The 25,366-nt window shown below is 38.9% G+C and overlaps 1 protein-coding gene across 2 annotated transcripts in view; it reads left to right on the forward strand.

Annotated features, from left to right (window-relative positions):
- The window catches only part of WDR70 (WD repeat domain 70), a 234,166-nt gene that overhangs the window by 207,131 nt on the left and 1,669 nt on the right, over positions 1–25,366 (forward strand). The window contains exons 14-17 of one of the 2 annotated variants that reach the window (XM_010977581.3): positions 5,001–5,101; positions 6,710–6,789; positions 8,531–8,647; positions 10,661–10,823. In XM_010977581.3, coding sequence (XP_010975883.1) covers positions 5,001–5,101; positions 6,710–6,789; positions 8,531–8,647; positions 10,661–10,823 — 461 coding nt within the window. Of the gene's footprint in view, positions 1–5,000; positions 5,102–6,709; positions 6,790–7,940; positions 8,499–8,530; positions 8,648–10,660; positions 10,824–25,366 lie in introns of those variants that run through there. The other variant, XM_064480161.1, reaches the window with a different exon arrangement.

Below are 25,366 nucleotides of genomic sequence, written 5' to 3' on the forward strand. Positions count from 1 at the left end.
TTTATTTGTTTTGGACTCACATCTTGATCTGAGTTTTTAGCCTTGGGCATCAGTATACACACAGCCTTTCAAATGCAGTGGGTAGTCTGGAGGATGTCTGCAAAACTGTGTGACGCTCTCCTTCACAGACAGGTGTAAGGCTCCTTATTTGAAAATTCTGGAAAATGCTTGTTCTCCCGAGGAATCACCGAGTTAGCTTATTCATTCTTGTACTATATGACAAAAACCAAACATGAAAAAACCAGATGGAGTTTCTTTTACAGTGTGGGTCAGCAGCTGGGAAGGATCAGGAAATGGTGTTTCATCATAATCATGTTTAAGATATAAAATTATGAAGGATGTTGGGCTTCTTTTAGCTTGTAAAGTAGAATAAGGGTAGTGTTTGGATATGTGCATTACAGACTCCTAAGATGTTACGCAGGCATTGATTTCTTTTATAGTAACATTTGTGAACTGGGTAGTGGTGGGCTTTTTCCTTTATGGTTTTAGTAATACCATCTGCTTTTTAATATAAACTTGCTAAGGTTTCTACTTCTGGGTTAGGTGAGTTTAGAAATGATTTTACATCTCCCACATCCCTTCCTCCCCAACTTCTAAAATAGGACTTCACATAATTAGGTAGTCTAAAGGAACAAGCATTGGAGTTGGAAAAGCCTCCTTGCCGATCCCTGCTCTTCTGTGTACAAGTTATGTGACCTTGGGAAAGTTACCCAGCCTCCTACAAGCCTCAGTTTCTTCTTGTGAAGTGGGTGTGAGATAACTAATCTTGTGGTATTGTTGAGAGGATTCAATAACTTTAATAACATGAAGTTCCAGATACCTAATAGTTTCCATGTCCTAAAATATAAATTCGTTTCTCTCATTGGTTTCCTTCTCCTCTCCTTATTTGCTTCCATGATTTCACTTAAAGTAAACAGATATACCACAGAAATAAATTACTTGGAATTTTTGGTGGCCTTTTTACTTTTGCTAAGGAGTAAATTCCAAATTCCTGTTTTGGAATCTTGACACTGTCTTTTGTACACATAGTGCTTTCTTCTTCCCTAACCCACCCTTCTCTTTTTCCTTTGGTCTCTGCAGAGAAGAAAGATCTCTGTGTTGAGCACATGAAAGTCTTGTAACGCCTTGTCATCTTGCTTATGATCTCCAACCCCCAGTTATTGACGCTCTGTGGCTGCTGCTAGAGCTACGTACTTGGGGGGCAGACTGTGGTTGCTCTGCACTGCCCGATTATCTAAAATGACAGTAGGCTTTGGTTTAGAAAACTAAACTTAGTTTTATGCTAAAATGGAGTTCACTTAGGCAGCTAGGGGAAGCCGACGCAGGTCCCTCATGCTTTGGTAAAATGAAGTAGATTAGTGTAAGAATAAAACACTTTATCAGTTTAAGTAAGCAAATCAGTATATTAAACTCTGCAGACTGACTGTGGAATCTATTTCTTTGCACCACAGTGGTCTTCTGTCATTTGAATCTCATAATATAATGAGAAGGCTTTCCCTTTGGTTCATGTAGACCTCATGTTATGACATTTTTCTCTGGTCCTTTGATTCAGACATGCTCTCTACCCTTCATTTGCTGTATCATCACTCAGTAAATCTGAATGTGGCAAGCCCCCAGCTACAGAAGTACCTCTTCAAGAACAGAGGATGGAGGAAGTCCTTGGTGGATGGTTGATTGAGTAAATGCACTCTTTCTAAGTAGTTACAGCTCATCTGTCTTCTGATGGTTCCTTGGGCTTCTTCTAGCAGGCACGTGTCCCATTGTTGTTAAGTAAAACCCAGTATGTGTGTTTGACAAGTTAGCAGCGTGAAGCTCTGCTTGCTCCCCAGCCTTGCTGCTGTCTCAGGGATTGTTTGGTTTGGCAGATAGCCAGCTCTCTGCTATAAGATGCATTTCCTTGACAGGACGAAGTGTGGAGCCGCATTAACTGCAAAGTTTACAGAGGTTAGCTAAACACACACAATAAATATTAATAAACAAAAAAAGCCCACCCACCTTTGACTTTGAATTCTGTTTCTTCATTCCATGTTTTGGAATCCTTGTAGTATTTGATAAATAACCAGTCTTAGGGTAATTGAGCCTTAACGATCTTTTGCCTAAGTCAGACTGCTCCCAGAGCCCTCATTGGCCACTTTGGTGACTCACCACTGCAGTGGATGGAGCTCTGGAATGACTGCTTAGTTCAAGGGGTCTCATTTGCCTTCTCCTTGCTTCTGTGTGAATAGGAGAGTAAATGTGCTTCTTCATGAGAACTTATGCTGTCTAAGGGCGTTAGAGAGTAAAGACTGTGAACGGGATGAGGTGCACTGCCCTGAGCTCAGACTCCCTGGAAAGTAAGCTGACATTGGTCTTTTGGCCTAGGCAGTTGCCTCTCTCTAACATTTACACCCTCGGCATAGAGGGAGAGAGTAACAGTAACCTGCTGCCCCTGGAAACTGCTTATTTGGCTGGGTGTCTTGGAATTTACCAGGCCTACACTGTGGATCCTTTCCAATTCTGCACCCTGCTCACTTGAACACATATTTGAGAATCAGTAATCTTAGACTGCTTAGCCAGACCTCTCGGGAACCAAAGAAGAGAAATAACTTTAATACTATGTCCTTAAAAAATTGTCTTGGGACTGTGTGTGGGTAGCTGAGATTTCTGAAGGCCCTTGAAAGCCCCTCTCACTATCTTCTCATGCTCTCTGGTCCTTGCACATCCCTCTTTTTAGGACCATATTAGGAGGGAACTAACCCTACTGTATTTATAGGGTACTTGAATATTATACTGATTTGGAGAAATCAAATTATTCCTCATAGGTAGTAATGATTTTAATTTGAAAATTGTCTCACACTATCTAGTAAAGCAATCCATTTAGGTTTGGGTGAACTATAACTTTTAATTCATTCCTGCAGCAAACATTTATTGAGTACCAGACACTAATCTAGCTGCACAAAACAGACCAAGATCTGCCTATGTGGAACGTATGTTCTAGTGGGGAAGGCAGACAGTAAGCATAATTAATGATAAGTTGTATATTACGTTGAAAGGTGATCCATGCTATGAAAACAAAGAAAGTAAGGGAATTTGAGGGATGCAGTTTTAAATAGGATGATCTGGATAGTAATGACACTTAAGCGGAGACTTGGAGGCAATGATTATTGGCTTGGATGGACTTATTCTAGATAGGATATGAAGTTATGTTTATGATTCTTCTCATATTTCCATATACCTGGTCTTGACTATTTGGAAATTTCCAGTGGTCAAGGCATGGTTCTCAAATTAGTCTTACTGGCTGAGCTCCTGGTGGTCAGGCTGTGCTTTGCAGACCATGAACTTTTGATACACTTATTTCAGCTAACCAACCAGGTACATTGTTATTAGGAGAAAATAAGACTTTTTATATGTATGCATTATAAAGTAAGTTTCATGAGCATATGCACAAAATTGATGACAGCCCCACACACAAAAAGTCAAACTTCGATTTACTATTTTTATATTTTACTAAAAATATGATTTACTATTTTCAAGTTTTTCTGTTAATATTCACTCACCAGTGTATATGTTTTATCATCTTCTAGCACTTGCTAGCAGACATTGGGTAGCAGGCACCATAGGTTTAAGAAAAATTGTGGAAAGAAAACTTAAAATTGTGAAAACCTGCCCTTTTAACTTAGTTTTCCCCCAATGACAGGGGAAGCACAGCCACTCTGATTTGATTTTCTCAGTAGAACATCTCAACCCTCCTCAGTGGTGCAGAGTTAAGAACCATCTTCTAGAGTATTGTCAGGCATAAATTAGACGTTCTGCAGACTCTTATATTTCCTCCTTAGTTTCTCAGGAATCTCAGAGAAGGATTTGTAGCCATTTAACTATATGCATATTTTTTTGCCAGTCAGGTGAGAGCCAGAATTTCTATCAAAAGAGATTACAGAGATTCCCAGATATTCTGTCTTAACAAAAGAGCTGGATGGTTGGGGAGAAGAAACCAAAGAAATTCAGCCCAGGATAGATTTGGGAGACAGAAATTCCATGATTTGCATTTTAGTATTAGAACATAAAACGGCAATATCTAGTTGTACCATTTTCCCCTTAGTCCTTGTGTGCTGTTTGGCACGGGATAGGTTCCCAATGAACACTGAATTAATGTTTCCACTCATTTCTTGTAATATCAGAGTGAGCTCTGCAGATCCATGTGTGTGGTATTTCTGCCTACCAACCTTAGTTTCATCTTTTTTCCACTTAATTCTGTCCTTGCTGTCCCTTCCACCTCTGCCCTCTTACTTCAGCAAAAATTAAAAACAGGTTGTAGTTCTCACTGAGAACTACATGGTTCTTTCTGACCCCAGAGCACCACTTATTTTTCTTACTAGTAATGAATTCAAAGGATCATAACTTCCAGTGAACCTTCTCATAAACAGCTTTTCATTCGGTTTCATGTCAAGTCTTTGTATTTTGTATCTCTGTCTACTTCTGCATTATCCTACTGGCTTATCTCATAGATAGGGAGATATTATTCAACACCTGCAAATGTGTGTTGTTCCTAAAAAGCTTTATGAGATTTAGATCTTTGTAAACTAAAAACAATAGCCACCTGGTCTCAATATGCTGTCCAGAGGGGCATATTGTGTGTGTAAAAGCATGAAACACTGAGATCTAAATCTGCTTCAGTGGTAAAATGAACTGAGTAATGTGGGTCCAGCATTCCACAATGCCAGTCTCACATGACAGTGAAGCTGGGAAAGCCTAACTTTGTGGTTTCTAGGGTATCAGAAAAGGAGAAGAGGGATGTCAGGGAGGGAGCATCTTTTAAATTTAGAGTATCACACATAATAAGTGATGGAATGAAACTTAACCTCAGGAACACGACCCCATGATTTAGAAGAAAATGTCCTAAAAGTTTAGAGGTAGCCATCCCCATGATATTCAGTTTAGTAAACTAGCCATCAAAGTATCAGCAGGATTTTTTCCATTTATATGTTGTCTCTTTAGTTGATTAGCATGCCTTTCCTTTTCAGAGTGTTGTCCGCTGCCTGTGGCATCCAAAGCTGAACCAGATCATGGTGGGGACCGGAAATGGATTGGCTAAAGTCTATTATGACCCCAACAAGAGTCAGAGGTATTTCATAAGTATTGCCTGTTTTAGATGGATGACAACAACTGGGGGGAGGGCTTTTTTTTCACCTCTGCTTTTATTTATTTCCCTCTTTGATGGGGATCCACCCTTTTAGAAAATGCAGCTGGCACAGAGTAAAGCCTCAAACTTCTAGTATTGTGCTTTAAAGAGGATTTGGATATCTCCCTTGATCCATACAGAATTCAAAGTGAAAGTTTCCTGGGGATTTGCAGTTCTTTAGCTGAAATGTTGAGTGCAAGGGGGGAAAAAGTCCTGCCCACTTTGCATACCACCCTGGACAGTGGCATTAGCAGTGATACATGTAAGGGATTAACAAAGCGGGGAACTGACCACTTACAGGAAATAGAAACAGCTAGTCCATTTTGTTCCCTTTCTGTTTGGGCTTTTATCAGGTACCAGTTTGGATGTTTGGCAGGGTTGTTCTCGGCCAGCAAAGGAGGACAGCACAAGTACTTTCCCCTTCAACCCCTGTCCACCCTAAATGCCAGATTTAATCATACCAACATGTTTCAGGGGCCCAAAAACTTCACTTGAGGCAGTGCCTCAATTACTTCTGTTTTCCTTGGGCACAAAGGTGGACACGTGTCACCACCCCCCCAAAAAAAGGATGGTTTTGTTTCTCTCTTAAGGTACAGTGACTGATTAGCTTGTTCTTTAGAGTAAACCATGACTAGCTAGTATTAAAATTCACATACTAAATTTACTGATTCCTCCATAAACCTTTTTTGAGGTCCCACATTCTTTGGGGGGAAAAGAAACCCATCCTCTATTAATGAATATTTATTGGCCATTATTTGGCTCTGAATAGAAGCAGACAGTCCTATTTCCTCCGGAATTTTCTGGAGTTAGAACCTTTGCCCTATAAAATAAATTTACATGTTGTAGTCTTCAAAAACAAGTAGGATTGTTTTTGTTTTTTAATAAAGAAATAAAAAATGCCAGTGTAATTAGAATGGGAAGATGTCTGTTTAACTTGAAAAAATAGTAAACCCCATTTGACAGCACCCTGTAGAAGGCACTATCTTTGAAATCTTTACTTAAAAATTTTGCTTGTTTGTATTTGTTCCTCCTGATAGGGCTACTATTGCTAAGGAGAAGTGAAATGTTCTAAGTAGACTTCTGGTTAATCCCACATATGCTTGGGCTGTAGCCCCTTGGCAGCACTGCCAAGCTGACTCAATTCCAGATACTTGTACTCTTCCGTTTGGGATGTGGACAAATGCCACTTGGGATGTGGACCACCCAGGTTGCTTTCATCTGAGACATAAACTAAAATTTGAGCCCTATGACCTTTAGGGTGAAAAGTTGCTTCATGTTATTGATATCTCTTTAAGATCTTAATATTAGGTTATTTCTATAGATTTTTTAAACAAGCCTTTTGTTGCCTAGCTACCTCTCCACTGATTCACGGACTTGCTTTCCTGTATGTTTAATCTCTTATCACTGAGGGTTCCATCTGTTATCATTCCTTAGAAAGTCAAGGACTCGGTAAAATGGTGTGCACAGAGTGTGTTCCTAAAAGTACCTAATACTTTTGAGATAGACTTTTAAGACCAAGTAAAGAAAATAATTTGCTTTTACTCACCTCAGGGGAGCAAAATTATGCGTCGTTAAAACCCAGCGGAAGGCGAAACAAGCAGAGACTCTAACCCAGGACTACATCATCACCCGTAAGTTGTTAGCACGGTCTGTCCATCACGCATCTGTCTTCTCTTCTGGTGTGTTGTGGTCTCATGGCTTTAGAAACAGAAGAAGCCCTCAGAGTTCAGGCGTGTATTACAAAATAGCCCATTCTTGTGGGCAGGACTGCAAGTCACATAATAGCTAACCCCTTTAGCTTCTGTGACTCATCACAGAGACAGGGTTATTTCATGTAACTTTTCAGCCCAAAAGGGAAAAGCCTGAATTCTCTGGCCATGTGGTAGACTGATCCAGTGAGACCTTCAGATGTAAAATTAACTACCAAGACAGAGCAGCTTCTCCCGGGTTTGTTACACAACCTCATTAATCTGACTAGTTTTTGTTTCCCAGAGTCACAGTCTCAGACCTGTCACAGGTAGCGACTGGGAAGGAGATCTTGGATGCAGTAGCAGTTGTCATTAGCAGATGCCCTTGTGGACTTTATCAGTGGCTCAGTCTAAAGCCCAGGGGGCGCTGCACTGCTGGGTTCTCTCCCTGGTGGTGGGTCTCATGTAAGACAAAGTCCCTTGGAGCTTATGATCAGTAAAGAGATCCCATGACACTTTTTGCAAGAGTAGAAGTGTTAAAAGTCGATGTCATAAGCAGTCTAGCTCATGTGATTACATGCGGCCTACTTAAATTCCTGCAGTCGTTTGAAATGAAAAGCTATTTTTCCCCCTCCTAAAAATACTGTTGTGTCATGTTGCCTGACAGAGTGACGGGTGGCTGTGTTTCAGCTCCCCTGACTCAAGGCGGGCGTATTTTACTAGTGAGCGATACGGTCCTGGTCCAGGCTGAAAGTAGGGGCAGAGGATGGGGGGCACTAGAAGTGTTTTTGAGGTGTTACAGACATTCTGTCATTCATAGTATAAATTCCCTTTATCTCTCCCGCAGTTTTCTCTCTTAAAGATGTTTTACTTTGCATATAAACATTCAAGGAAATTATTTTGGTACTTTTTTTGATAAAAAAAAAGATATTTAATTCTTCCCCAAATAATGTTCTCCCTCTCCCCTAGAATGTCACACTGTTTCCCTTTTAAATTTGTATACTCTTTTATATTCTGAAATTTAATTATGACAAACAACCCACAGCAGTTAGACAAGTATCACTTTGATCTTTATTCTTTTGTCGACCGTACAGAAGAAGGGATAAGTCCCCATCAAGTCACCATGTCAAGAGATTCAGGCACCTCCCTCCACTCAAGGCAACCTTTATCCCAGTTTCAGTGGGATAAGTGTTCCTCCCTTCCGGTTACTCGTGTTGTCAACTCCTCCTGAGAGGTGGTCACATTTCAGAAACGTGTGAAGTGATTCCAGTGTTTGTGAGGCATCTGAGGAAACTTCAGGTCTGACAAGCAAGCTATTGGCGCTATTCACATTTGGGTCCTGTAAGAAAAGAAAAGAAAAGAGGTGGTCCCAATGTTTCTTTTCAAAACCACAGAAATTAAGTTTAACTGCTACCCATGGTTTGGGAGATGGGGAGCCTCACTGATGTTTCCATGACAGTATTTGACAGTATTTCCTGAGTGCCATTAGCTGCCAGGAGAGGTGAACAATGAGTCTGGTTTCACATGAAATTGGCTAATTGGTTGCAGTAAGACTGTCTTTTATTATTAAATGAAGGCTGTCATTATGACTTCCACTTCATCTTCAGTTAGTCATGCTTTAGCTATGTTTTTGGATGGAAGGGTTATTATCGTAATGAAATTTTTCAAATATGACTTCTCGTAGCTCATGCCTTGCCTATGTTCCGTGAGCCCCGCCAACGGAGTACAAGGAAACAACTGGAGAAGGACAGACTGGATCCCCTGAAGTCACACAAGCCTGAACCTCCTGTAGCAGGCCCAGGTGACTGTGATCCTGCTGGTGACCTGCAGAGGGGCTGGGGGGCAATGTGGGGTCATTGATACAGAATTTGGAAGATCTTTTAGGGTTTTCAGACATCTTTTAGCACCAGAACTTTTTGCTCAAAGATCTGATGCAGAAACCCAGTGCATAAAACTGATGAAAATGGGGCTGACGTGCCAACCTGGAAAGGAAACCTGGAGCCCTGTCTGCTCCGCCTCCAACTAGAGCCTTTAGGTGACCTCAGTGGAACTCTGGCTTCTTGGAACTAGTGTTAACCACTGCTCTCAATATTGGCTTAATATACAGCGTTGGGTACTTTGACCAGAATATGAGGCTGGATTCGATTTCCCACAAGGCAGAAAGTGGCCATCTAGTTCTATGCTGATAAAATGGAGCTGCCTATTTCCCTACAAAATGAATAAAAATCCACAGGCTTTCTAAGAAAGTAGGTACCAGAAGAAAGCAAGACAGCACTGGCTATCATACAGCACATACCTTTCGTAGGATCTCATTTTATGTTATTACCTGTGTAGTGTCCATTTGTCCTAGGTTCACAAGCTTCTACCTTTTGACTTGTTTATTCATCCGAACCTGAGTTCTGGACCTCTATCTGTCTTACCTGCCCCTTCAGCATTGAAAATATTTCATATACCAATCTCAGTTTTTTTTTCCATTTTCTCTGCCGTCAGCCTAATCAAAAGTTCCTAAATAATATTCTTGCCTGGATTATCAAAAAACTCTTCTAACTAGGCACCTTATTCCCAGTTACTCTCTGTCCTCACCACCCTAGCTTTATTCATCTTACACACAGCTTTGATTCCCAATCCCTCTAGCTTTCGCATTGCTGCTGCCCTCAAATCTTCACAAGCTTTACATTGTCCAGTTGCATTTCCAGAGATTCAGAGTTCTCTTCAGGCTGACTCTAATCCACTTGTGAGGTTTCACCTCACTTTTTTCCTCCTTTGATCTTCTGATATGGCTATTGGTTAAATTCTGCCCTCAAATACCCATTGAACGTTCCTCTTTCTGTGCTTTTGTACTTAAACCATTCTGCTCATTGAAAATAACCTTCTCTGTCTTCTGAGTTCTCCCAAATTGGATTTATCGCTTCCTAAATACCCTCTCCCCACCACCACATCGGCCTGAAGGGCTCTCTCCTTCCTCTAAGTGCTGCAGTGATTACTGGTCATACAGATTCTTCGGCAATTATGTCCTGCCTTAGTCTTCTTATCTTGATTTGTAAAATTAATCTTTTAGTGTTACTTGGCTTTATGTGTGGTAGTATGGTGTTTTTTGTTTTTCTTAATCTTCCTAAAAAGTCATACATCTTTTGAGTAATGGGAACCAGGCTAGCTGTTGAGGGTCCAATGGGAACAAATTCCTGCCTGTACAGAGCTTCTTGTCTATGGGAGCAATTATAGTCTGGTAAAATAATGTGACTCGGTCAGTTCATCCTATTTGCTTTCTCTCCTACAGGGTACTTGGAAGGTGGCAAGCCCTAAGATATATTGTTTAAAACTAAAATAGCATCTAGCAAATATTGGTTATTTTTGTTAGTTAAATTTCAGATGTTCATACCTGAGGAATTTTTTAAGGCATATGCATAGCAAACTATTCGTAATTCTTCCTACATTGGTGTCATTATGTAAATTAGGCAGCTAAGGTGTAATTTAAAGTATCTCTGTTTTAAAATGTTATGGGGGAGTTGAGGAATGGTGATGTCCTACTCTGGTTGTGATTATAAATAAAAGCTGAAAGGATGATACCCAATTACTTAGAGATTTATGTGCTTCAAACCAAAGTCTGTAGAAGCCCCAGAGTGCTCAAATCCTTGAGTCCTCAGTCAGTGACAAAAATCAGGAAAGCTTGAATGTCTGGCCCTACCCTGTCATTTGTTTAACTGGCCTTCTTGGAAGCCAGCAGTGTGGGATTCCCAGACTTGTCAGGTAAGTCCAGTGTACACAAGATACGTGCTCACTCCATTTCTGACTTGGTTTTTCTCCTTTGGAACAGGTCGTGGCGGCCGGGTTGGAACCCACGGGGGCACTCTGTCCTCGTACATTGTGAAGAACATTGCTTTGGACAAGACAGATGACAGCAATCCCCGGGAAGCCATTCTGCGGCATGCCAAAGCAGCCGAGGACAACCCGTACTGGGTGTCTCCAGCATATTCCAAGTAAGGAGACAGCCTTTTAAAACAGAAAAATGATTACATTTAATGATTTGGGAAGAACATAACAATGGCTGCTTTGAGGTTCTGACTTCTCCATGTCTTGTTTATTCTTGAGCATGAAAGATAGGCCAGGTACTCATGGTCCTGAAACCAAGGCATTTGTTTGTATCTGCAGGCTGTAAAATGGTAAATTTTTAAACTAGGCCAGTTCCATCAGTTATAGCCTAGTATAAACCCATTGTGTGAAACCCATTATACCTGTGATTAAAAAAAAATACAAACCACTGCCTATATGCATTATCTTAGGGAGGGTGAAAAGCAAATGAAAGGGAGCAGCTTGTAGGTCTGTTATGAAAGACTGACTTTTGTTTGTAAGTAACACTTACATAGGCAGAATAGAGCCTGCCTGCTCAGATTCCCTCAGATAGCTTCACAGAGGTGAACATGTAGTGGTTCTTAAAGCCAAACCAGCTACATTTACAGTAAAGAATGGCACTAGCGTAGAATTGGGGGGGGGGGGTAATTTTTAATTTTAAACTAATATTAGACTTACAGAAAAGTTGTAAAAACAGTATAGAGAGTTCATGAAAACTTTCCACTCAACTTCCCCTAACGTTAGCACCTTACATAGCCATGGTACAATTAATCAGCAACACCATGAAATTAACATTGGTGCAATACTGTTAACTAAGCTACAGATAGACCTTATGTGATTTTCCCAGTTTCCCCACTAATATCCTTTCTCTGTTCCAGGATCCTGTCTCAGATCCCATGTTGTGTTTAGTTGTTACTTTTCCTTAGTCTCTGCCAATCATAGCGGTTTCTCATTCTTTCTCATCTTTCATGACCTTGATGCTTTCAGTAAACACTGTTCTATTACTTTGTACACTTTCTTTCAGCTTGGGTTTGTCTGATTATTTTCTCATGATTGGAATAAAACTATGCATTCTTGGCAAAAATTACACAGGAATGATATTGTATCCTTCTTAGTGCATTATATCAAGGACTGACTGGTGATGCTAACTTTGATCACTTGGTTAAGGTGGTATCTGCCAAGTTTCTCCACTGTAAAGTTACTGTCATTCCATTTTGAATTGATAACTTTCTTGGGGGTGATATTTTAAGACCATGCAAATCCTGTCTGTCCTTAAACTTTTGCTCTCTCATTTTCTCATCCATGGGTAGATTTACTGGCAGCAGCCATTACCATGGTATTTGCCTAGTGGTGATTTTCTGTTTCCCTCTTTTTTTCCTGCATTTGTCAATTGGAGTTCTACTGAAAGGAAGAATTACTCCTTCTTCCACATTTATTTCTTTTTCAAGTTTTTTTAATGTCAGTATGGACTTTAAAATACTTTATATTTTATGGACTAAAATTCAATACTGTCATTATTTAGTTTGTTCCCACTTTAACCAATGGAATCTCCTTCAGAATGGCTCCTGTTTCCTTTCAGAAAGGTGTTTTGGGGTTTTGGGGGGTTTTTTTGTTAGTTTTAGTGCTTCCTTATTTTCTGACACCATAAGATATTCCAGGTTCTTCTTCCTCATTTTTTTTTTTTTTTTTTTTTTTGCCACAGTCCTAGAATCAACCACTTCTCCAAGGAGCCTTGGCTCCTTTTTGTTGGAGAATGATGTTTAGAAACCAGGAGGTTGGTGCTAGATGTGCTCATTGCTTCTAAGTCCTCTCAGCTGACAAAGTGCAGATATATATGTATGAGTACTAACCTACACATATACACACATAATAGTTCTGTATGTATCTGTTTGTATATATTTTTTAAACACCATGAGTTTAAACTGGTGCCTCTGATTTCAGTCCTGTACCACAGGGTTCATTTAACCTTTCTCCTTTCCATATTTGTAGCTTCTTTCTCTAATAGTGAGAAATGCAGCTCATATTATCTACAATACGTTTACTTATTTGTTCAATTCCAATATACACCTAAAGCAGTTTTAGAATTGCTAACCACCTGTGAGAAACACTTTCCCTAACTAGGTTATAGCATTTGTGTATCATTCTTTTTGTTTTTCTATCCTTACCATGTCTAGTTATGATACTGTTTTTCATAGTTACTTAGATTATATCTTTTCTTCTCCACTCTCATCAGTGTGATTATGTTACTCATTTGAAAATGCAGTTAGGCTTATTTTTAGTGTTTATATATATTTCTTTTTGTTTTTTAGGGTGTGTAGGGTATGTGAAATATTACTAGGGGTGCTAGGGGTCAGAGCTTTAAAAGAGATAAACTCAGAGAAGTATCACTCCTTCTCTATCCCTGCTCCCCCCCATTCCAGTAGCCCCTTTCAGTCCTTTTCCCATTCACCGCTATAGGCAATCAGTCCCTTTCATTTCTGGTTTATCTTCTTTTGTGCAAATGAGCAAATAAATATTTTCTTATATTCCCTCCTTTTGTACATGAAGAGTAGCATGGTATACTCTTTTGAGCTTTGCCTTTTTTCATTTAGCAGTATGCTCTGGACATCGCTCTTCATCAGTTCAGTAGAGCTCATTCTCATTCTTTTTGTGATTGCATCATGCTCCATTGTGTCGATGTACCATGGTTTATTCAACCACTCTCCTATGTACGAGTGTTTAGGTTGTTCCCAGTATTTTGCAATTACTAACACTGAATAAATTTGTACATTTGTGTTTTTGTATTGTTGGAAGTTATTCAGCTTTTTTCTTGATGTTTTTACGCATTGCAAAAGTTTTCTCTTCAGTTATGAGAAATCTGGACCCTGATTACTTTTCAAACGATTTATATACTGGAAAAAATCCTTTAGAAACCAACTGAACTTACATGTTATACTAATATCAGTCCCCTATCTGCTGCTCATTATGAGCTACTTTGCATCAAAGAAAAACATGCTGTCCTTAGAAGCAGACCCTGGGATAAAGACTCTTATAAAAATGATTTATGCCAAGCAAGGGTACAGTATCAAACAAGGTGCCAGGAAGGATCACTTTGGCTTAGTCCCACAGGGTAACCCTGGAGACCCTGGTCAGCACAGTAACCAGAGCACTTCCACTCCAACATCTGTTGGTCGTTGGTGATGGCTGGAGGTAGGACTGGGGGAGACATTTCCGGCACTTCCAGCTTTCCAGGGCTTTAACAACCTGCTGACAGCCCTCTGACAGAGATGGGTGCTGCTGCTGCTGTCAGTGAAAGCAGCCTGCAGAAAAATGCTGATGGGGTTTGAGGGCATCTGGTGGGGAGCACCACATCCTCTGCTGTATGTATTGTAGCAGAACAGACTTCACTATGTAATGTCATTGGTGGGTGTTCACAGCATGTATTAATAACCAGATAATACAGATGGAACATCTCTGAATAATCAGTTGGAGGGTTGTGTCAAGTCTGGCCAGCTAAATAGTGTGCATTTAGCCTTCATTTATATAGAATCTGTGTATGTATAAGCTAATGTATGTCAACACATCCTTGGTACTCAGATACGCTTATAGATCATGCCTCTGTTGACACTTCTGTTTTTAAGGAGTAGTTATTTTCTATTATTATTAAGAGTTTTTTTGTATTTCAAAAAACTTATTTAAAAGCATACCAAAAATTAGCTGAGGAAAGAAGAGTGAACAGAGCAATGGTTTAAAATTTGCCAAACATAGTATCATTTTGATAGTGAACTGTTCCAATAGATTTGTTTATATTTATACACTAAGTAAATCATTGAGGTATCTCCACAAATACTGAGATAATGCTGTTTGCTGATTAATGATTGATGTTAGCAATATATAGTTCATAGAAAGGTGTCAAACTTATCAGTGAAGAAAATGAGACACCAAGAAGACAACTTTTAGAACCTGCTGGATAGCAAGTTATTGCTAGAATCTACCAAGCCAGGAACCTGGCCTTAGAACCTTCAGGTTATTGTTCTAACTTCTGACAAATAATTATTTAGAGAAGGTAATTTTCATGTCTGAGATTTTAAGTAATACATGCACACAATTAAAAAAAAAAATCCAGCAGTGCTAAAGAGTAGACAAGAGAAATTTGAAAGCTCTCTTTCACTTTAATCCACAGTTCCTTGGTTCTGCCACTAACGGTTCTACCCACCATTGACAGGTTCTTGTATTTCCTTTGAGGCAGAGTCCATGTATAAATGAGCAGACATGTGTAGATACATTCATTGTTTAAAAACAAGCATATAACATGTTTTACAAGCTGGTTTTTGTTTTTGATTATTGGTTTTTTTCCTTATTACTTGGGAGATTGGACCAGACCCGTCTGTACATGTCTAGCTCATGCTTTATACTTTCTTGATATTTTCCACTGTATGGATATATTATACTTTTCTAAAGCAACACCCTATTGAAAGACATTAGCATTGTTTTCAGGCTTTTGCTATTATAAACAATACTGAAATTAATATCCTTGGGCATACTTATTTGTCCACATGTGCAAATAGAATTGCCATTGATAAAGGGTATTTACATTTTAAATGTGTATAGAAAGTGCCAAAATTTCCTCCAAAGAGAGTTTTTAACTATCCTATTCAATGTGTCAGTGCTTCCTTCCCCTCCTCTTTGCTAAGAGAATATGGTATTTTTATCTTCGCCAATCTGATAGGTGAAAGTTTGTATTCCATTGTAGTTTACACTTGAATTTTTACATTTTTAGACATCTTTTCATATGTTGAAAGCCTTTTTTCCTGTGAACTTTCTATTTATGTCTTTTACCCTTTTATCTTTTGGTTGATTGGCCCTTTTCTTACTGATTTGTAAGAGTTCTTTATATTAAGGAGCTTAACCCTTTGTATGTCATGTATTGCAAATATTTCTCCCAGTCAGTCATTTTTATTTTACTTTATGGCATTTTTCCCCATGTGAAGGAAAATATATTTTAATGTGGTCAGATTTAGAGGGGTTTACAAGCATAAAATTATACCATATGCAAATAATGAAAATTTATCTTCTCCTTTCCAATTTTTATACCTGCTATTTCTTTATCTTAACCTAATTATATTGACTAGTACTGCCAGAACAATGTTAAATAATAACAATGACACTGCACATCCTTTTCCTGCTTTGAACTTTTAATAGGATTACGTTAAAACATGTTACTGCCCTTTCTTTCTTTTCTTTTCTTTTCTTTTTTTTTTTTAGTGGGTGGAGGTAATTAAGTTTGTTTGTTTGTTTGTTTTTTAATGGAGGTACTGGGAATTAACCCCAGGACCTCATGATTCTGAGCATGCGCTCTACCACTGAGCTACACCCCCCACCCCCACCCCGGAATTGCCCTTTCTATAGATGGGAAAAAAAGTCAAATTATCAGCAATTTTATTTTCAATTTAATGGGTTTCTTCATAAGGCATGACACCTTTTGAAAACACACACATGCAAGATGTTAAATTCATCTCTTTTTATTTTATTCGTTTATTCAACAAAGATTTATTGAACACCTACAATGTGTTGGGTATTGTTCTAAGTTGTTTATGGAGCCTGTATTCCAATAGACAGAGACAGACAAGTAAATCCATAAATGTTAGATGGTAGTAAGTGCAACGAAGAAAGCTGAAATAGGGACAAGGGGACATAGAGTAATCAGGGAGAGAAATGGGCACTGTGTTTAGGTATGGTGATCAGGATAGAACCTCTCCTGGAGTGATCTTTGACTTGAATGAAATGAGGAAATGAGTCATGCACATATCCAAGGGAAGAGCATCCCATGCGAAGATAACACCATACAGAGGCCAGCAGTGTGTTCATCTGAAATAGATGCTGAATTTCATTGAATTCCTTTGTTGTATCTCTGTGGAAGTATGTCTGTGTAGTTCTACTTTGATCAATGAATATGATTAGTTACATTACAAAATTCCTAATATTGAATCATCCTTGCATCTTTGGTATGACCCTCACAGGGTTATGGTTTGTTCTTTGTCAGGTGCCAGACTTCCCTCATAAAAATTGTGTATGCTTACCTTTTCTATATGTACTCTCAAACTGTTTTGCTACCATTAAATCTACTCAGTTGGTAAAAACTTGATAGAATTCACTTTTGAAACTGTCAAAGTCTGATACTTTTGTGGAGGGGAGGGTGGGTAGTAATTCCTCAATTGTTCTCTTTCTTTTCCATTCCCTCATGGATTTTCTAACTCTTCTGAGCCTGCTTTGGTAATTAATCTTTTCTTGGGGAAAAATTCATCCAGTTTTTCAACTTTCTTTAAGTAGAATTAATTGAAGCAGAAATTGCTTTTGTTTATTGGTTACTGTTACCTAATGGCATTGTCCTGCATTGTAGTTGATTTAGTTCTATCTGCAGCTGAATAATGTGCTGCAACAGGTATTGTCAAATCCTTGCCTTAATGTGAGGAGACTAAAACTTAGAGACTTAATGGTCACAATGGTTGCTGCTACAATTAGACTTCATTTCTCTTGATCCCTAATTTAATGAACTTTTCATTAAGAGAGGACTGTGACCTCTCTTAATATACACCTTTCTGCTGCAGCTGCATTTGGCTCCTATCCCTCTCCTTCTACTCAGTTTTGTCACCTTACATTGCATACTAAGTTCAGGGCACTCTCTGTCTGTGGCATGTAATTTGTTAGCCAGAATTGCAGCGCAGTTTCTCCTGTGTTCACCTGCTAGAGTATACTGTTTACTGCCAAGTGGCAAAGTGTTTGAAGGGAAGCTAATATTTAAAAGGATCTTTTCATAAAGGTCACTGTAATTGAGAATGTGTGTCTGGTTGTTTTTCTTCACTGCAATTGACTTGTGTCAGTGATGAAATGAAGATTTACTGTATCTTGCTATATCGCAGAAAAGCACACTTAGATATTACATAGATCTACCTGCTTGCACATGACACATTTGAACGTTTATTCTCCAGTGATGAGAACAAAGAGTCTTTGAACCTAAGTTTCATTCCTGTTTAAGTCTCATTCCTGGCACTCACAATGTAATAGCCATGAAAGTTTGAAAACGCTGCAGAATTATAGAGGACTCTTGTTTAGCTACCCATGAGTGGATTCAATTACAGTTTCTTGTCAAAAGATGCTGCTGGAGGGAGGGGAAAGGAGCTGGCTGGGGAGTGGGCAGGATGAAGATCCAGAATGCTATTAGCTTACACATCAACAGGGATAGTTGTGTGTGGGAGCCTGAACCCCAGCCAGTAGCCTGACAGCCTGACAGCTCTGTCAGCCGTGGTCACTTTTCTTGCCAGGCAGGCTGCCATTATTGCTGGTTCAGTCAATTTAATTTTCAGCGTGCATGTCTTGTCTGATACAGGATATGTGTCCTATATGTGTGTGTGTATTAAAATATCATCCCCGTCTATAAAGGGTCCATTTAAGTCATGTTGAGTTAGTAGGCAATATTTAAAGAGGATACTCTTTGAGTGAGTGAGAGTTATATATTATTTTGTGCCAGGAAGAGACATAAACCTGCAGAGAAAAATATAACTTTTCCCCCCCTGTTATATAGTTATGTGACCAATATCACTAACCACCACATTCCTCTGTGAAGGCCAGTGTTTCTCAAAGTGATTTTGTGAACTGTCTGTGTCAGAGTCGAGTGTGGGAGTGGGAGGGTTAAAAATGCAGATTTCTAGTCTTCATCCCAATTCAATTAGACTGAGAGATTGGGGCTGGGAATCTGCATCTTAAGAAGTTCCCCAGGTGATTATTTTGCACACTGAAGTTTGGTCATAATACAAAAGTAATTATTTAAAATAAACCACAAGTGATTCGCCCTTATGAAAATTCACATGTACAGAGTAGATTATTTCGATAATAGAGAGTCATACTGAAGACAGATTATTTACATAGAAAAGTATCTCCCCCAGGATTTTTTTAAAAATATTAGCAAGCTGCTATGTTGTATTTAATAAATATATTACTTTATCAAATATATTCTCCATGCAACTTTTTAAAAATATGAAATGAGGAACACCTGATAGCCAAAGCGAGGTATATAGTAATAATGACACTGTTATTATACTTAAATCTTACCAAACTGGTTTAAAAACTTTATACATATTATTTGTTTAATCCTCACAACAGTCCTGTGAGGAAAGTGGTACTATTGTTCCAGTTTTACATATGAGGAAATTGAGGCTTATAACTTGACCAGAGCTATACAGGTAGCAGGGGGCAAATTGGAATTTGAACACAGGGAGTCTGGCCTCAGAGTCAAGCTTCTACTTTTGACTACTGTAGTGTACTGCTTCTCATCACAAAGCAACTGATAGTAGCTACTAGAAAAGCTGAGTAATAGTGAAGCTGATAAGATTATTGTGTGAGCCCGTGTGGCACACAGGAAGAATGCTAGACTGAGCATCAGAAGTCCTGTGGCCTAGTTCCCACTCTGAGATTCACTTATCTTCAGTGACACTGGTTCCCCATCTGTGAAGTAGGAGAGCAGGGCTATACTAATGCCCAGCTTTCATACATGTTTTCAGATAGAAATTGTGGCACACAGTTACATAGTTTATAAATGTGGGCTTAGGGCACGGACTTACCTGACATTACCTGGGCTGCCTCAGGCCTGTGTGCTCTTCAAAGATTTAATCATTCTAACTTGTTTACCCATTTAGTGATAAAGTAACTAACGGTGATTTTAGAGGGTACTTTTGGTTGTTTCTCCCTCTCCTCCCTCTTTCTCTTTTTTTTCTGATTTCCACAGGCTTCATGTATGTCCCTGTCCCCACCCTCACCCAGTCTTTGAATTCTCACACAAGCAGTATGACTTACTATCTCCTATTTAGTGAGTCTAAGATATGTTTATCTATTTTTCAAAATATTATGTGTTCATTTCCTAAACAAGATAGAACATTCTTTATCTAGATAAATCTTGTTGCCTCTCAATCTTCTTATGTATCCCTAATATTTTTTTCAAAAAATTATCTTTGATTAGCTCTTCACCAGAAAGAAGGGACCATTTCAAGTGGAATCTTTTGGTCAAGCCTTTATTTAATCTTAATAATTCTGCGATTGTGATGACTGGGTCAAAGTTCATCTGGACTGTATTCATTCTAACAGGGTTAACAAGTGTGTCAGATTGTCAAGTCATGGCTATAATTGATTTTCACTTTGAGGTTTTCCTTCATAATAAACCATGGGCCCTGAGCCAAAAAAGCTTGTGGTTTATAGTCACATACAGATGACTAAATATTACAAGTGATTTCCTCTCATACTCATTCAGTTACCTTGGCATTGCTTTATGCTTTTTGAATGAATCGTATCAGAAGAATATCCATAACTAAGAAGAATTTGGCCTGTGGGCTTCCCATTGCAGCCAGAGACATTCTGAGGCTTCACTCCGCTTGAGCACTCGAGGAGAGTGTGGAAAGCCTAGGTTCGAGCTTGGTCAGAAGAGAAAGGACAGCCTTGCTGACACTTAGAATCTCTTACACAAACAGTGCAGCCAACAGTGCCCTTCTAGAAGGTTGCAGGGAGAATTTTTATCCATTACTGACTCTTCTACACAGAATTCCTCTCAATGGAAACACTGAAAGTGGGACTTGGTTTCTGTTGGGCTTCTGTCGTTTTTCTATAACACACAGTTGCTGGAAAAGACTCACTTTGTACAAATAACTTGGAGAATTCAGTTTAAAAAATGTTCCAAGGGGAAAATGAATCAGCATAAAGTATTAGCTATTCAGAATTCATAGATTTGAGAAAGACATTTGCTTAAGCTTTTATAGTTACTCTATGAAATACCAGCTATTACTCAAATGCAGAGTTTACTGAAGCTAAAATAAAACAAAAAAAACCCTCAGCCCTCCTCTGATTAGTTTATTTAGTGGTTAGCAGTAATAATAATGTTGCTATCTAATCTGCTCGCCTTTTCCTGGTAACTCTGGTAAACAAGATGACACATAGTTAAGTGAAAAATGTTTACTATTTGCCAAATGAGTTAATCAAACTGGAAAATACAAGTTTCACATCAGCCTCCTGTAAGTTTAAGTTTTCAGTTAAGACTTAGAAAAATGGATATGTGTGGACAGTAAACCAGTAAAATAAATAGTCTGGATAAAGCTGATTTCAATCAGGTGGGTACTTTATTGGGTCTCAGTGAGGCTTACCTCATCCCCATTAACCTATTGGGCATGCATGACGCTTTGGCTCAGTGGGTGTTCCCCTTGCCTCCTTTTTCTTTAGGTCACTCCCTTTATAGGCTTTTGTTTTGTGCAACTGAGATAAATCTGCCGTGAGTCTGTAAGTTTGAGCTCATAACTTCCTGTCTCTCGAGAAAGGAGATAATAGAATTCTGGAGGAACTGATTAAACAGAAGACAGGGAATGGGTGGGTAATGGGAATGCTTTCTTCAAGCAGTAGAATATATTTCTTGCACATTATTTATACGTGTATTTCCTGAGTTGCTGCCATGGCTTCAGTGCCCATGTGGTTTGGTTTGTTCCTACTTTTTGTTATGGAAGCACCCAAAAGTGCCTGTGTTAAGAGCAGTGTATAAATTCCATTTCTTCAAGCAGCCCAGAAAGGGATCCCTTTTATGTGGCCAGTGACTTAGTTGGGTTAGTTGGGACTTAGAGGACTTTTGCTATTTGTCGGTTTCCTGTTGGTTTTAAAGGTAGGAATTTCTGGACCAGCTTTTAAGTGTTTTCAAAATATTTTATCTTTTTGTATGTGTCATTTCACTCTTGCTTGACATTGCTGATTTATTTTTATGGTAGTTTTCTATGCCAAGGGCAGACCAGGCCATCCCCAGGGAAGAAATCTCCTGGTTTTATTCCTAACTCTGTTAGAAGTTGCCTAATCATCCCTGTTCTTCATTGTCTTGAAAAGTGGTGACTAAAGAAATCTGTTTTAAATGCCCTAAATAATCCTGAACTGAAATTTTTTGAGTCTTCCTCATATATGGATTTCCAAACAAATCTCAAAAGAAAAACTGTTGAAAATAAAATTAAAGATAAAAATCGCTGACAAGAAAGAATAGCTGCATGATTTAAAGCTGTATTTTTCTCCCTCTGCTTCAATAAAGTACCGGCATTCTCCAGATGAGGCAGAGATATTCATTGTGCTGAAGTCAAGTAATATTCTTTGAAGAACCTAGTCTTTATTCAGCAAACAGCATACAGCTCTTGTGGAAGGTGCTAAACTGTGCCGTAAGAGGCTTGGTTTTGGGGGCCAGATGGGTTGGAACGAGGGGAACTTCCTTCTGTGGGCCACATCACCTCTCAGGCTGAACTTCTGAGAATTAGTCTGCTCCTTAAAGGGGGGGGCCTGTGAGACTGCAGCCTCGGACTTCATTCCTTCACCAGGTCTTCAGTAGCATCACACAGCTTCTCTAGACGTGAAGAATATTTTCTTACAGTTGGAGGAAGCTCATCATGTGTAAAAGTTTATGTTAAGAAGACAAATTCTTACAGTATGGTTTCAGAGCCCTGCTTGAGTCCTTTCTTTCCCAAGCTCAGGGAGGGATGGAGCTGCCAGCAGATGCTACTCACGGTGTGGTCCACCAGCCAGTGCTGATGAGATAAGCTCCGAAAATGCTGTAGCAATTTTTTGCATTTATTGAATCTAATAAAAAAAATTTGAATCTGTATTTTATAATCTTTTTATTTTTCTAGAAATATTTTTCTGCATAAGGTTCGCAATTAGAAAACAAAAACTGGCCTTGCACCACTGATGATTTGAGAAGCACTGTTCTAGGCATGGCCCCAGATTGGAGGCCAAGGCCCTTTCCAAGGTGCCTACCTTTTACCCAGGAAGGGGGTTTGTTTGTTCTTCCTTCTTCCCAAGTACAAGAGTCTAGTTCTTCATTTTTCAAAAGATTTTGGTAAAATACACATAACATAAAATTTGCCATCTTAACCATTATTAAGTGTACATTTTGGTAGTGTTAGTAAATACAGTCACATTGTTGTGCAGCCAATCTCCAGAACTCTTTTCATCTTGCAAAACTAAAATTCTATACCCACTAAATGACAGTTGTTTATTCCAGTCTGTTGATTGTGTCCTTTGATGCACAGGTTTTAATTTTGATGTAGTCCAGTTTACCTATTTTTGTTATTGTTGCCTGTGCTTTTGGTGTCATATTGAAAAAATCATTGCCAAATCCCATGTCATAAAGCTTTCCCCTATGTTTTCTTCTAAGAGTTTTATAGTTTTTGCTCTTAGGTTTAGGTCTTTGATCCATGTTGAGTTAATTTTTGTATATGGTGTAAGATAAACTGTCCACTTTCATTGCACATGGATATACAATTTCCCCAGCACAATTTGTTGAAAGAAACCCAGTTCTCAAACTCAGTTACTCCCTACCTGGCCAACAAAGTGAAAGAAAAAGTGGTAAGCAAGCATTGCTAGGAAAATTTGGACACTGGTTTATGCCTTGGTTTTGGCAATTTGGGGAAGGGAAGCATGGCTGTTAAATGCTAAGTGGAACATGAAAGCTAATTGTCATGATTTGATGTTGCATACACATAATATGGTGATTTTGCTGACAACATTTTTATTAGTTCAAAAGTGGAATTTAAAATAAATTTCATGGAGCTTCACAACGAAGACCATTCTGCCTTCCAAACAAGTTGATATATCTTAAGTTAAAATATCTGGAGAGGAAAAGGAAACTGTTGTGGTCTGGTAATTGAAAGTGACAGTCTGAGTGACCCTGATGTAAAAATTTATTCAGTGGATTTTGCTGAATTCAGTGCTGGGGGGATAAAGGTATTTCCTTTGAAAAACTAATCTTTTTCCTTTTTTCTTTAGTCTTGGCTGCTAGGAAATTTAGTGCTAAATTTTATACTCAGTTACATACCTTTTCATTCCTTTGTTCTCGACCTTCTACTCATTTGTTTTGTTTTGATTTTCTTTATTATAAGTCAGTTTTATTGAGCTGTAATTTACATGTAATAAAATACATGCACCCATGTCAAGTCCTGGCAAATATATACACCTGTGTAATCACCACTTCAATCAAGATAATGGAGTATTTCCATTCCCCCAAAATGTTCCCCCCTGCCTTTTTGCAATCATCACTCCTTTTTGCCCCTTGTTAAATGGTTCCATTGATTCCATGCCCTTCAGTGTTAGCCACCAACTTACTAAAAATACTTTTGGAAGTAGGTGGATTATAAAAAAAAGTAACTCCATAAATGAAATAGCCTTTTCAAGCTCTAGGTTTTCTTCCTGTGACCTGTCATTCAATTTCTTTTTTTATACTCTCAAAAAAGCAGCACTACACCTTCTTAGTACTTAAGTCTCATTGCAACTCAAGTTGATAAGCTGGTGTCTTATGAAGCATTACCAGGTATCTTTAGAAGACTGTGTTCTTTTTATCCCCTTAGAAATTAAGTAGTTAATTCTACGGATGCTTAACTTTCAAGACATTTTATTACAAAATAAAAGAACATTATCTCAGAATAAAGGATAGTAATTTAAGTTAAACACATTTTAACTCACGGTAAAATGCACAGTATTGCCTTCATTTTTTTGTATTTTTTGGAATGTATTGTTGCAAACATGCTCATTACACACAGCACCATGAATGATGCTAAATGGAGGAAACCAGGCACAAAATAGTGCACACTGTAGGCGTCACCCAGAGACAGGACAAACGCAGGCAAGCCTGACCTTTGTGGCCAGAAGTCAGGATATGGTTACTCTGGGTGGGGGTTTAGTAACTGGAGGGGAGTATGAGGGGCTTTGGAGCTATCAGTCATGCTCTGTTTCTTCATCTGGTTTCATGGCATGTCCAGTTTGTGAAAATCCAGAGACCTGTACATTTACGAAACATGCACTTTTCTGTCTGTATTATACTTGAATTAATGTTAAAAACACATACTTCAGCATTGTCTGCTCTGAGCCTTTAGTCCTTCGGGACCCACTAATCAAATTCAACCCCCACATTTGATAGAGGAGGAAACCAAGCCCCTGAGGGGAAACACCTGTTCCAGGTGACAGAGCAAATCAGTGCCAAACTGGGAATGGATCCCCAACCTGAGGCTTAGCTCAGAGACTCCTCACAGCTTCAGGCTTTCAAAGGATTTTTAAACCAGACAAATTTGTTCCTGTGCGGGTTGGTCTGTACCCAAGTGGTCAGTACCTTTGCAAGAAGATGAAAGACGTCATGCGCACTGATTGCCTTGCAGCATGTGAGAGACCAGCGGTCCTGCTTTCTAGTAATTCAGCAATTCATGACCTATGAAACTCTGCAGCTGGCTTTGGAAATGTTAGAGCTATGACTTGTTTACAGATGTCATAACAGTGTCTTGAAGTGACAAAAAGAAATTTAACCAACTGAATTGTTAATGGGGACAGGTTGGGCTCTCTAGGTAGGTAACTGGAGAGACAGGAATTGTGACTAACTTGTGCTTGAGGAATTCTAGTACATGGCTTGCATCAGCACAACAACATCAGCATGGACTGTGGGTGGTTTATACTTCTTCTCCAGGATAATAGAGAAACAGCAAGAAGTAATACAAAGGTTTTGTTCCCTCCAGTTTTACTGAGTTATAATTGGCACACAGCACTGTGTAAGTTTGAGGGGTACAGCATAATGATTTGACTTACATCCATCATGAAACGATCACCACAGTAAGTTTAATGAACATCCATCACCTCGTATAGACAC

This window comes from Camelus dromedarius, chromosome 3 (assembly GCF_036321535.1).
Source record: "Camelus dromedarius isolate mCamDro1 chromosome 3, mCamDro1.pat, whole genome shotgun sequence".
In the NCBI taxonomy this organism is placed as follows: domain Eukaryota; kingdom Metazoa; phylum Chordata; class Mammalia; order Artiodactyla; family Camelidae; genus Camelus; species Camelus dromedarius.